The sequence below is a fragment of the Salmo trutta genome, chromosome 15 (assembly GCF_901001165.1).
Source record: "Salmo trutta chromosome 15, fSalTru1.1, whole genome shotgun sequence".
Taxonomy (NCBI): Eukaryota; Metazoa; Chordata; class Actinopteri; order Salmoniformes; family Salmonidae; genus Salmo; species Salmo trutta.
Genome location: NC_042971.1, coordinates 3978901 through 3992435, shown reverse-complemented (window position 1 = coordinate 3992435; position 13535 = coordinate 3978901). Strand labels below are relative to the sequence as shown.

Here is a 13535-nt window from a genome sequence, read left to right as displayed (position 1 = left end):
GATATTGAGGACTACAGTATTTCAGGCATTGTCATTGGATGCATTTGATCAATTGTTAACGTGTTGTTGATGGTCCACTCTTGATGTTCTACACGTTACAGTGTAGCTTCAGCCATTCCTACAGAACAACATTAAAGTGTAGAACCCCTTTACTGCATATTGGTTCAACGACTGCAGAGACGGTACTTACTGGTGTTAAACAGATCTCCAACCTCCTCTTCTTCCTCCAATGTGACAGTCATCTCCCCCTCCTCCTCTTTCACTCCAAAAACTACATCCTCCTCTTTCTCTTCCTCCTCTTCTTTCACAGTAACATCCTCCTCCTCTTTCACTCTGAACGCGTCTTCCTCTTCTTTCACTGAAACGTCTTTCTCTTCTTCTTTCACGGTAACAGCCTCACCCTCTACTTGTTTTTGTATTGTAACATCTTTCTCTTCCTCCTCCTCTTTCACTAGAGTTTCTTTCTCCGTCCAGCAGACCTCTTCTTCTTTAGCAGGAGGAGAGTAGCTTAGTGAACTCATGGTCGGGGATGTTAGCTAGCTAGCATTAGCGACTAACCTAGTTCTAAGCTAACTTAGCAAACCAGCTAGCTGACAAACAACGTAAATATATAATTAAATGTGCCAACAAGTACATACACCAGAAGTGTGTTTAATACACAGCGACTAATATACACCAAAACAGTGTAAAGAACGTGAATGTTGTAGCTATGTTTGCTAGAAAGCGACCGAGGTGTCTGACTAGCTGTTGTTGTTGAAGGAGCGTCCCGTCCACTAGATTATACGTCACACTGGCAGCATCGCCTGAACCTAAAAGACGCACATCGCCATCTGCTGACTGGAGGGCAACGCAGTTGAGGAACCAAACGTTTATTTTTCATTTATTTCAGAAAAGGTTTTATATTATATTAAGTCGTTCAAAGAGAAGCAGGTGTTGATTGATTCGTGTTTACTAAGTGAGATTTTAAAACAAACTTTACACCCACTACATATTTTCATTGAACCATACTTCTGACATGGATCATTTTGACCCCAGAGGCATATCTTTTATCATAGCCAAAATGTGGTTTATTCCAGTCTTCAAATTTTCATGACTTTGTCAATCAACTTGTTCTTAATAAATCTAAATCATGGTTTATTGTTTCTGTATCAATATGGACTTTTAACTAATTAAAATCCTTTGGAGTCATTTTGACTCCAGCCAAAAGCACCTTTGATAAATAGGACATTTGTTTCAAATCAAAATCACATTTTATTGGTCACATACACGTGTTTAGCAGATGTTATTGTGGGTGTAGCGAAATGCTTGTGTTTCTAGCTCCGACAGTGCAGATATATCTAGCAAGTAATATCTAACAATTTCACAACATAGACCCAATACACACAAATCTAAGTATTTGAATCTAGGTTTCTCTGTAGACATGATCCATCCCACCAGAGGGTGGAGGGGCACCTGTATCAGGGGTTTTGACCAGATAGACACCTGCAGACACACAGTATAGTGCCTCCCATGTACTCTCCTAAGATTGGACTTTTCTATACCACGTATCACATGACTGTGTACAAAACTGCCAATGGTAGAAAACTCTGCCAGCGGTTTATAATGCATTCATTAAGTATTCAGACCTCTTCACTTTGGAGGAGAGAGCAGCTGTAACACAGTACCTGGTCTAGTTCATGACATTGAGGAGGAGAGAGCAGCTGTAACACAGTACCTGGTCTAGTTCATGACATTGAGGAGGAGAGAGCAGCTGTAACACAGTACCTGGTCTAGTTCATGACATTGAGGAGGAGAGAGCAGCTGTAACACAGTACCTGGTCTAGTTCATGACATTGAGGAGGAGAGAGCAGCTGTAACACAGTACCTGGTCTAGTTCATGACATTGAGGAGGAGAGAGCAGCTGTAACACAGTACCTGGTCTAGTTCATGACATTGAGGAGGAGAGAGCAGCTGTAACACAGTACCTGGTCTAGTTTATGACATTGAGGAGGAGAGAGCAGCTGTAACACAGTACCTGGTCTAGTTTATGACATTGAGGAGGAGAGAGCAGCTGTAACACAGTACCTGGTCTAGTTCATGACATTGAGGAGGAGAGAGCAGCTGTAACAGTACCAGTGGTGTAAAGTACTTCAGTAAAAGTACTTTCAAGTACGACTGAAGTAGTTGTTTTGGGGTATCTGTACTTTATTTTACTATTTTTGACAACTTTTACTTCACTACATTCCTAAAAGAAAATAATGTACTATTTAATCCATACATTTTCCCTGACACCCAAAAGTACTCGTTACATTCTGAATGCTTATCAAGACAGGAAAATGGTCCAATTCAGCACTTATCAAGAGAACATCCCTGGTAATCCCTACTGCCTCTGATCTGGAGGACTCACTAAACAGAGAACATCCCTGGTCATCCCTACTGCCTCTGATCTGGAGGACTCACTAAACATAAATGCATCGTTTCTCAATTATGTCTGAGTGTTGGAGTGTACGCCTGGCTATCCGTAAACTGTAAAAACAAGAAAACATTTTTTTTTTCTCCCACTAGCATCTAGAACTCTCGTATTACTAAAAACTCACTAGCTTCTAGAACTCGAATTCCTACAACTTCCTAGCTTCTATTCCCCTTGGAACAAGCCCAAACAAAACTCATCTCCAATACGGAATAATATGCAGTCAAAATAAATTGTGATCCATGGCAACACACTGGCTAAACGCAAAACACAAATCTTTTTGACTGCCCACCCTTGAGACAATCAACAATCAAGTTGTCCTTAACACGGACATGTCTGATTTCAAGAGGAAACTCCTGCAATATCCGTAGTAACTTTCCACCTCACTGCGGAGCTTCTCTCTCTTTTCAGGGTTCAATAGATAGGCATGTTGTTGGATCGGGGCCCAGTCCCCAATGTCATGCTCTAGTACACTTGGGTTGGCACATCTGAGAATGAACCCTGATATTATAAAAGCAGGGCAACAGTGATGCATTTACATTTAGGGGTCGCTTAACAACAGAACGCAACACTTGTTTGTCATCACTCGTCGATATCATGTTGAAATCAATTGTGCGAGAGGAGGGAGATGAGGTTGCACGTCCTGTTAAAACTAACAGTTCAAAAACCACACAGAATCTGGGAATAATGTGTACATCACTGGTTAGAGGACAATTTGTAGAAAACAGCCAGATACATTTTGAAGTGTTGCATTTTGATTCAAGTGGGTCACCAACGTGGTAAGTGGAACACAGCTCTTTCTTTTGTTAGTCACTTTTTGTTAAATCACATAAATAGTAACTCTTTCATTTCAGAGCCTGGATTTTCCCAATGAGGCTAATATCCATATCATGTTGAAATCAATAGAACAGGGGACAAACGTTTAGGGTTCTACATTGTGACATCATTAAAATACTCCTTCTACAATGTTAAAACATTCTACATTGTGACATTAATTCATTGATATCATGAAACAACTCCTTCATGTATGTATTTTCTGATGTTTGATCAAAGATCTTTTATCAGAGTATCTCTTATCACATTGATCACAGCTATGAGATTTCTCTCCTGTGTGTGTTCTCTGGTGTTTAGCGAGAGGGCCAGATGAAACAAAACTCTTCCCACATTGATCACAGCTATAAGGTTTCTCTCCTGTGTGTGTTCTCTGGTGTTTAGCGAGAGGGCCAGATGAAACAAAACTCTTCCCACATTGATCACAGCTATAAGGTTTCTCTCCTGTGTGTCTTCTCTGGTGTACAGTCAGATGGCTAGATGTAGTAAAACTCTTCCCACATTGATCACAGCTATAAGGCTTCTCTCCCGTGTGTGTTCTCTGGTGTATCATCAAATTTTGAGATGTACCAAAACTCTTCCCACATTGATCACAGCTATATGATTTCTCTCCTGTGTGTGTTCTTTGGTGTGATATCAGGTTGCTAGATGTAACAAAACAATTCCCACACTGAGCACAGCTATACGGTTTCTCTCCAGTGTGTATTTTGTGGTGTGATTTCAGGCAGCTTGACTGAGTAAAACTCTTCCCACATTGATCACAGCTAAAAGGTTTCTCTCCTGTGTGTGTTCTCTGGTGCAGCTTCAAAGTCTGTGATGTTGAAAAGCTTTTACCACAATCTGAACAGTGGTGAGGCTTCTCTCCTGTGTGTACTCGCTGGTGTATTTTAAGTTCTGATGAATCTTTGCAACGTTTTCCACAGTCAGCGCAGCAGTGAGATTTCTCTCCAGTGTGAATTCTCAGGTGTACTTTTAGTGAATTTGACCTTGAGAAAAGTTTCCCGCAGTCAGAGCAGCAGTAAGGTTTCTCTCCAGTGTGTACTCGCTGGTGTATTTTAAGTTCTGATGAAGATTTGCAATCTTTCCCACAGTCAGAGCAGCAGATAGATTTCTTTCCTGTGGGTCTCTGCTGGTGTTTCTTGAGTTGTTCTGATGTGGAGAGACTCTGCTCTGGCTTGTCAGCATCATGATGTTGTTGAGGCTCTCCAGAGGATCCACGATAGTCACATCTCTCTCCTGTGTGAACAACAAAGTCAGACCATTTGAGGTAAAAGGTGATGCCCAGATCATACCCACGAAGTTGTACAACAACTGACGTCTGTTAAATTATTTGACAATTAAGACAGTCAAGTGAGCCGCAATAATCATATTTTGTCTTGTTTTCACATTAGTAGTAACATCGATGATTGTAGGCTAGAAATAAGTTATTAAAGTTGTTGAAATCCTAAGCAGTGTGCCAGACGACTTTTGGTCTCCAATTTTGGCTCCTTTCTGTGTTTGCTAAAATTGTGGCACGAGGGCAATTCACACACAATTTGGTTGCAGAAAATCCTCCCTGCTAATGAGGAAACCAATAGTTATGGATGTAGTATATCTGCATATGGCAAAAATGGTGAGTGAAAATTTTAGTTTTTCACAATGTATTCTGAATATTACAGCGCAAGATCAGGAGGGCTACTCAAGGAAACTCACATTTTGCTCTGTGTCTATTCACTAATTCACCACCGTGGGGGAAAACTCAGGGGAGTTCTCATAGGCTGACAGCAAAAAAAGCCTCCATTTCCAGGTTGCTTATGAGTGAATTTCACATTACTTTAAGATTATAATTGTAAGGCTCGCTTGAATGTCCTGGTTAATATGTTTGTGTTATTGTCGCAAATCAACTTCTTTACACTTAAAAAACACTTCAACCAGTAAAATGCTCTTTGGCTAGCTTTGCCATCAGCCTGACAATGAGGGTTTGTACACTAAGTGTTGAACAAATTGGCCCATAACTTCACCTAACAATAACAGAGACCTACTGTAGGACCTATAACTTCATCTAACAACAACATAGACCTAGGACTATAAATCATTTAATATTTCAGGTGAAACATGGAAACTAAAATGTCTTTGTCATGACATTTCATGACCTTATCACCAGATAATTTTGTGAATAATCCCACTAGGCTACTCTGTAATCTGTTGTCATTCTAAATGTCCTGAATAAAGGAAAATAGCTCTGTGTGTTGTACAATAGCCTATCCATCAAGGAACAGTTCTCTACACATTATGAGCTAAGTATCTCCGTTTCCAAACGGACTAACGAGACCCTACTGTAAATCAAGTAGACAATAACACATTATAAACATCAATTTGTTTGGGATGTTGGATCCAACGTGGAGCACGGCATAACTGTCTTTACCGGTGTAATGAATGAAGAACTACATTTGACTGGCATGCGGAAATGATTTCCTGGATCATCTGATGATAGTTGAACATGTGACTGTAACTAAACAGCTACAGAATTAAGTATTATGTGTAATTATTGAAGAACCGCATTAATGACAGTATCCATTTGGGTGTTGGCAATAAAGTCAAGGTGACTCCAGGTTAGAACCATTGGATTTAGCAAACTCTGAAATGATTTAAGATTTCTGTGCCCGTGAAAACTGTTTTCCCAGCGTAACATAAGGAGACACTAAATGTTACGTAGTTAGAGAGCATTTCAGAGATCTGAATACAAAAAAACTGTCCGACAGCAAGATCCAGTATTTAAGTTTATCATACGACAATCTTAACGTTATGAATATAACTACTCTTCCCTGAAGGAGGGAAACTAGGTACACCATACTATTAAATCCACATGTTATGACTATCACTACTGTTCCCTGAAGGAGGGAAACTAGGTACAACATACTATTAATCCACACGTTATGACTATAACTAGTGTTCCCTGAAGGAGGGAAACTAGGTACAACATACTATTAAATCCACGCCTCGCTGGAAGCCCCATCTTCCACAGGTGATGAGAGTGAGGCTTGGATTTAATCCTTCAATTTAATACCGCTTTTCACCAACCCAGGAAGGGGTGGGGCCAAACAGGTGTTGTACTTCATTTCCCTCCTTCAGGGAAGAGTAAGTATAGTCAAAGTTACATTTGGGGATGTCTGATAGTATGGTGTTGTACCTCGTTCATAACTGGCACGCAGATCGGTAGAAATGGTCAGATAAATTGGCACTTCAAACGTAAATGGAAAAAGTTTGCCGATTTTACCGGAAACTTCAGCAGCATAACGTCAGAATTTACGAAGGCCAGCAGCAGGTCGGGAATTCAAAATCAAATCAAATCAAATCAAATGTATTTATATAGCCCTTCGTATATCAGCTGAAATCTCAAAGTGCTGTACAGAAACCCAGCCTAAAACCCCAAACAGCAAGCAATGCATGTGAAAGAGGCACGGTGGCTAGGAAAAACTCCATAGGAAAAACTCCCTAGAAAGGCCAAAAACCTAGGAAGAAACCTAGAGAGGAACCAGGCTATGAGGGGTGGCCAGTCCTCTTCTGGCTGTGCCGGGTGGATATTATAACAGAACATGGTCAAGATGTTAAAATGTTCATAAATGACCAGCATGGTCAAATAATAATAATCATTGTAGTTGTCGAGGGTGCAACAAGCACGTCCGGTGAACAGGTCAGGGTTCCGTAGCCGCAGGCAGAACAGTTGAAACTGGAGCAGCAGCATGGCCAGGTGGACTGGGGTCAGCAAGGAGTCATCATGGCAGGTAGTCCCGAGGCATGGTCCTAGGGCTCAGGTCCTCCGAGAGAAAGAAAGAGAGAAAGAGAGAATTAGAGAGAGCATATTTAAATTCACACAGGACACCGGATAAGACAAGAGAATACTCCAGATGAAACAGACTGACCCTAGCCCCCCGGCACATAAACTACTGCAGCATAAATACTGGAGGCTGAGACAGGAGGGATCAGAAGACACTGTGGCCCCATCCGATGATACCCCCGGACAGGGCCAAACAGGCAGGATATAACCCCACCCACTTTGCCAAAGCACAGCCCCCACACCACTAGAGGGATGTCTACAACCACCAACTTACCGTCCGAAGACAAGGCCGAGTATAGCCCACAAAAATCTCCGCCATGGCACAACCCAAGGGGGGGCGCCAACCCAGACAGGAAGACCACGTCAGTGACTCAACCCACTCAAGTGACGCACCCCTCCCATGGACGGCATGGAAGAACACCAGTAAGTCAGTGACTCAGCCCCTGTAATAGGGTTAGAGGCAGAGAATCCCAGTGGAAAGAGGGGAACCGGCAAGGCAGAGACAGCAAGGGCGGTTCGTTGCTCCAGCCTTTCCGTTCACCTTCACACTCCTGGGCCAGACTACACTTAATCATAGGACCTACTGAAGAGATAAGTCTTCAGTAAAGACTTAAAAGGTTGAGACTGAGTCTGCGTCTCTCACATGGGTAGGCAGACTATTCCATAAAAATGGAGCTCTATAGGAGAAAGCCCTACCTCCAGCCGTTTGCTTAGAAATTCTAGGGACAATTAGGAGGCCTGCGTCTTGTGACCGTAGAGTACGTATAGGTATGTACGGCAGGACCAAATCGGAAAGATAGGTAGGAGCAAGCCCATGTAATGCTTTGTAGGTTAGCAGTAAAACCTTGAAATCAGCCCTTGCCTTAACAGGAAGCCAGTGTAGGGAGGCTAGCACTGGAGTAATATAATCAAATTTTTTGGTTCTAGTCAGGATTCTAGCAGCCGTATTTAGCACTAACTGAAGTTTGTTTAGTGCTTTATCCGGGTAGCCGGAAAGTAGAGCATTGCAGTAGTCCAGCCTAGAAGTAACAAAAGCATGGATTAATTTTTCTGCGTCATTTTTGGACAGAAAGTTTCTGATTTTTGCAATGTTACGTAGATGGAAAAAAGCTGTCCTTGAAACAGTCTTGATATGTTCTTCAAAAGAGAGATCAGGGTCCAGAGTAACACCGAGGTCCTTCACAGTTTTATTTGAGATGACTGTACAACCATCCAGATTAATTGTCAGATTGAACAGAAGATCTCTTTGTTTCTTGGGACCTAGAACAAGCATCTCTGTTTTGTCCGAGTTTAAAAGTAGAAAGTTTGCAGCCATCCACTTCCTTACCTCTGAAACACAGGCTTCTAGCGAGGGCAATTTTGGAGCTTCACCATGTTTCATTGAAATGTACAGCTGTGTGTCGTCCGCATAGCAGTGAAATTTAACATTATGTTTTCGAATGACATCCCCAAGAGGTAAAATATATAGTGAAAACAATAGTGGTCCTAAAACGGAACCTTGAGGAACACCGAAATTTACAATTGATTTGTCAGAGGACAAACCATTCACAGAGACAAACTGATATCTTTCCGACAGATAAGATCTAAACCAGGCCAGAACTTGTCCATGTAGACCAATTTGGGTTTCCAATCTCTCCAAAAGAATGTGGTGATCGATGGTATCAAAAGCGGCACTAAGATCTAGGAGCACGAGGACAGATGCAGAGCCTCGGTCTGACGTCATTAAAAGGTCATTTACCACCTTCACAAGTGCAGTCTCAGTGCTATGATGGGGTCTAAAACCAGACTGAAGCGTTTCGTGTACATTGTTTGTCTTCAGGAAGGCAGTGAGTTGCTGTGCAACAGCTTTTTCTAAAATTTTTGAGAGGAATGGAAGATTCGATATAGGCCGATAGTTTTTTATAATTTCTGGGTCAAGATTCGGCTTTTTCAAGAGAGGCTTTATTACTGCCACTTTTAGTGAGCTTGGTACACATCCGGTGGATAGAGAGCCGTTTATTATGTTCAACATAGGAGGGCCAAGCACAGGAATCAGCTCTTTCAGTAGTTTAGTTGGAATAGGGTCCAGTATGCAGCTTGAGGGTTTGGAGGCCATGATTATTTTCATCATTGTGTCAAGAGATATAGTACTAAAACATTTTAGTAATTCCCTTGAGCCAAGGTCCTGGCAGAGTTGTGCAGACTCAGGACAATGGAGCTTTGGAGGAATACCCAGATTTAAAGAGGAGTCCGTAATTTGCTTTCTAATGATCATGATCTTTTCCTCAAATAAGTTCATAAATGTATTACTGCTGAAGTGAAAGCCATCCTCCATTTGCGAATGCTGCTTTTTAGTTAGCTTTGCGACAGTATCAAAAAGAAATTTCGGATTGTTCTTATTTTCCTCAATTAAGTTGGAAAAATAGGATGATCGAGCAGCAGTGAGGGCTCTTCGATACTGCACGGTACTGTCTTTCCAAGCTAGTCGGAAGACTTCCAGTTTGGTGTGGCGCCATTTCCGTTCCAATTTTCTGGAAGCTTGCTTCAGAGCTCGTGTATTTTATGTATACCAGGGAGCTAGTTTCTTATGACAGATGTTTTTAATTTTTAGGGGTGCAACTGCATCTAGGGTATTGCGCAAGGTTAAATTGAGTTCCTCGGTTAGGTGGTTAACTGATTTTTGTCCTCTGACGTCCTTGGGTAGGCAGAGGGAGTCTGGAAGGGCATCAAGGAATCTTTGGGTTGTCTGAGAATTTATAGCACGACTTTTAATGCTCCTTGGTTGGGGTCTGAGCAGATTATTTGTTGCAATTGTAAATGCAATAAAATGGTGGTCCGATAATCCAGGATTATGAGGAAAAACATTAAGATCCACAACATTTATTCCATGGGACAAAACTAGGTCCAGAGTATGACTGTGGCAGTGAGTAGGTCCAGAGACATGTTGGACAAAACCCACTGAGTCGATGATGGCTCCGAAAGCCTTTTGGAGTGGGTCTGTGGACTTTTCCATGTGAATGTTAAAGTCACCAAAAATTAGAATATTATCTGCTATGACTACAAGATCCGATAGGAATTCAGGGAACTCAGTGAGGAACACTGCATATGGCCCAGGAGGCCTGTAAACAGTAGCTATAAAAAGTGAGTGAGTAGGCTGCATAGATTTCATGACTAGAAGCTCAAAAGACGAAAACGTCATTGTTTTTTTTTTTGTAAATTGAAATTTGCTATCGTAGATGTTAGCAACACCTCCGCCTTTGCCGGATGCACGGGGGGTATGGTCACTAGTGTAACCAGGGGGTGAGGCCTCATTTAACACAGTAAATTCATCAGGCTTAAGCCATGTTTCAGTCAGGCCAATCACATCAAGATTATGATCAGTGATTAGTTCATTGACTATAACTGCCTTGGAAGTGAGGGATCTAACATTAAGTAACCCAATTTTGAGATGTGAAGTATCACAATCTCTTTCAATAATGGCAGGAATGGAGGAGGTCTTTATACTAGTGAGATTACTAAAGCGAACACCGCCATTTTTAATTTTGCCCAACCTAGATCGAGGCACAGACACGGTCTCAATGGGGAAAGCTGAGCTGACTACGCTGACTGTGCTAATGGCAGACTCCACTAAGCTGGCAGGCTGGCTAACAGCCTGCTGCCTGGCCTGCACCCTATTTCATTCTGGAGCTAGAGGAGTTAGAGCCCTGTCTATGTTCGTAGATAAGATGAGAGCACCCCTCCAGCTAGGATGGAGTCCGTCACTCCTCAACAGGCCAGGCTTGGTCCTGTTTGTGGGTGAGTCCCAGAAAGAGGGCCAGTTATCTACAAATTCTATCTTTTGGGAGGGGCAGAACACAGTTTTCATCCAGCGATTGAGTTGTGAGACTCTGCTGTAGAGCTCATCACTCCCCCTAACTGGGAGGGGGCCAGAGACAATTACTCGATGCCGACACATCTTTCTAGCTGATTTACACGCTGAAGCTATGTTGCGCTTGGTGACCTCTGACTGTTTCATCCTAACATCGTTGGTGCCGACGTGGATAACAATATCTCTATACTCTCTACACTCGCCAGTTTTAGCTTTAGCCAGCACCGTCTTCAGATTAGCCTTAACGTCGGTAGCCCTGCCCCCTGGTAAACAGTGTATGATCGCTGGATGATTAGTTTTAAGTCTAATACTGCGGGTAATGGAGTCGCCAATGACTAGGGTTTTCAATTTGTCAGAGCTAATGGTGGGAGCCATCGGCGTCTCAGACCCCACAGCGGGAGGAGTAGACACCAGAGAAGTCTCGGCCTCCGACTCCGACTCACTTAATGGGGAGAACCGGTTGAAAGTTTCTGTCGGCTGAATAAGCGACACCGGTTGAGCATTCCTACAGCGTTTCCCTCCAGAAGCCATGAGAAAGTTGTCCGGCTGCGGGGACCGTGCGAGGGGGTTTATACTAACATTACTATCTGTACTTACTGGTGGCACAGACGCTGTTTCATCCTTTCCTACACTGAAGTTACCCTTGCCTAACGATTGCGTCTGAAGCTGGGCTTGCAGCACAGCTATCCTCGCCGTAAGGCGATCGTTCTCCTGTATATTATAAGTACAACGACTGCAATTAGAAGGCACCATGTTAATGTTACTTAGCTTCGGCTGTTTGAAGTCCTGACGAACCATGTCCAGATAAAACCTCCGGGGTAAGAAAGTTGAATGAAAAAAGTTGAGTGAGGGTAAAAAGTAAAAATATACGGTAACGAAAAAGTAAAAACCGTCAGGTAGCAAAGTAAGATCGGCAACAAAAACGCACAGCAGCGTAAACAAGTCTGCAAGTTGTGACCGGAAACAGGAAAACCAAGAAAATTGGTTATTTTCTTCTGGTTATACTAATCTCTGGCTTCCTCAAGACATGTGTGTGTGTTAATTATTTAATCAAACACTTGAAGCATCAGTTCAGTTCAAGTTCTGCACATACAGTTGATTTTATTAAACACATGGGGTGTGTCTATATGGACAGTTGATACAGTTGATTTTATTAAAAACACATACTGTTGATTTTATTAAATACATGGGGTGTTTTTTTTTTAAATACACGTCATAACATTTCAACCAATCAATTGGTAGAATACTTTTTTATCTGGGACAGCCCTAGAACATAGTGCATTCAGACCCCTTCCCTTTTTACACATTTTGTTACATTACAGCCTTATTCTGATATGGATCAAAAAAAAATGTCATGATCAATCTTCAGACAATACTTCATAATGACATCACAATACCCCATAAAAGTGAGAAAAAAAGTTTAGAAATGCTTGCATACCAGTGGTTGTATCACTGTAGGTCATGCCAGTAGGTTACAGTAGGTTGTAACTCTCTAGGTCATGCCAGTAGGTTACAGTAGGTTGTAACTCTCTAGGTCATGCCAGTAGGTTACAGTAGGTTGTATCTCTCTAGGTCATGACAGTAGGCTACAGTAGGTTGTATCTCTCTAGGTCATGCCAGTAGTCTACAGTAGGTTGTAACTCTCTAGGTCATGACAGTAGGCTACAGTAGGTTGTAACTCTAGGTCATGCCAGTAGGTTACATCTCTCTAGGTCATGCCAGTAGGTTACAGTAGGTTGTATCTCTCTAGGTCATGCCAGTAGGTTACAGTAGGTTGTAACTCTCTAGATCATGCCAGTAGGTTACAGTAGGTTGTATCTCTCTAGGTCATGTCAGTAGGTTACAGTAGGTTGTAACTCTCTAGGTCATGCCAGTAGGCTACAGTAGGTTGTAACTCTCTAGGTCATGCCAGTAGGTTACAGTAGGTTGTAACTCTCTAGGTCATGCCAGTAGACTACAGTAGGTTGTATCTCTAGGTCATGCCAGTAGACTACAGTAGGTTGCAACTCTCTAGGTCATGCCAGTAGGTTACAGTAGGTTGTATCTCTAGGTCATGCCAGTAGGTTAAATCTCTCTAGGTCATGCCAGTAGGTTACAGTAGGTTGTAACTCTCTAGGTTATACCAGTAGGTTACATCTCTCTAGGTCATGCCAGTAGGTTACAGTAGGTTGTATCTCTCTAGGTCATGCCAGTAGGTTACAGTAGGTTGTATCTCTCTAGGTCATGCCAGTAGTCTACAGTAGGTTGTATCTCTCTAGGTCATGCCAGTAGGTTACAGTAGGTTGTATCTCTCTAGGTCATGCCAGTAGGCTACAGTAGGTTGTAACTCTCTAGGTCATGCCAGTAGGTTACAGTAGGTTGTATCTCTCTAGGTCATGCCAGTAGGTTACAGCAGGTTGTATCTCTCTAGGTCATGCCAGTAGGTTACAGTAGGTTGTATCTCTCTAGGTCATGCCAGTAGGTTACAGTAGGTTGTAACTCTCTAGGTCATGCCAGTAGGCTACAGTAGGTTGTAACTCTCTAGGTCATGCCAGTAGGTTACAGTGGGTTGTATCTCTCTCTAGGTTATGCCAGTAGGCTACAGTTGGTTG

At 42.3% G+C, this 13535-nt stretch overlaps 1 protein-coding gene across 1 annotated transcript; it reads right to left on the bottom strand.

Annotated features, from left to right (window-relative positions):
• Positions 1–3554: 3554 nt before the first annotated feature.
• Positions 3555–4370, bottom strand: LOC115149689 (zinc finger protein 180-like; the record flags this gene model as incomplete). Its single annotated transcript, XM_029692611.1, has 1 exon — positions 3555–4370. A coding segment is annotated over one exon (816 nt), but the record flags the coding sequence as incomplete, so codon positions are not given.
• Positions 4371–13535: the final 9165 nt, after the last annotated feature.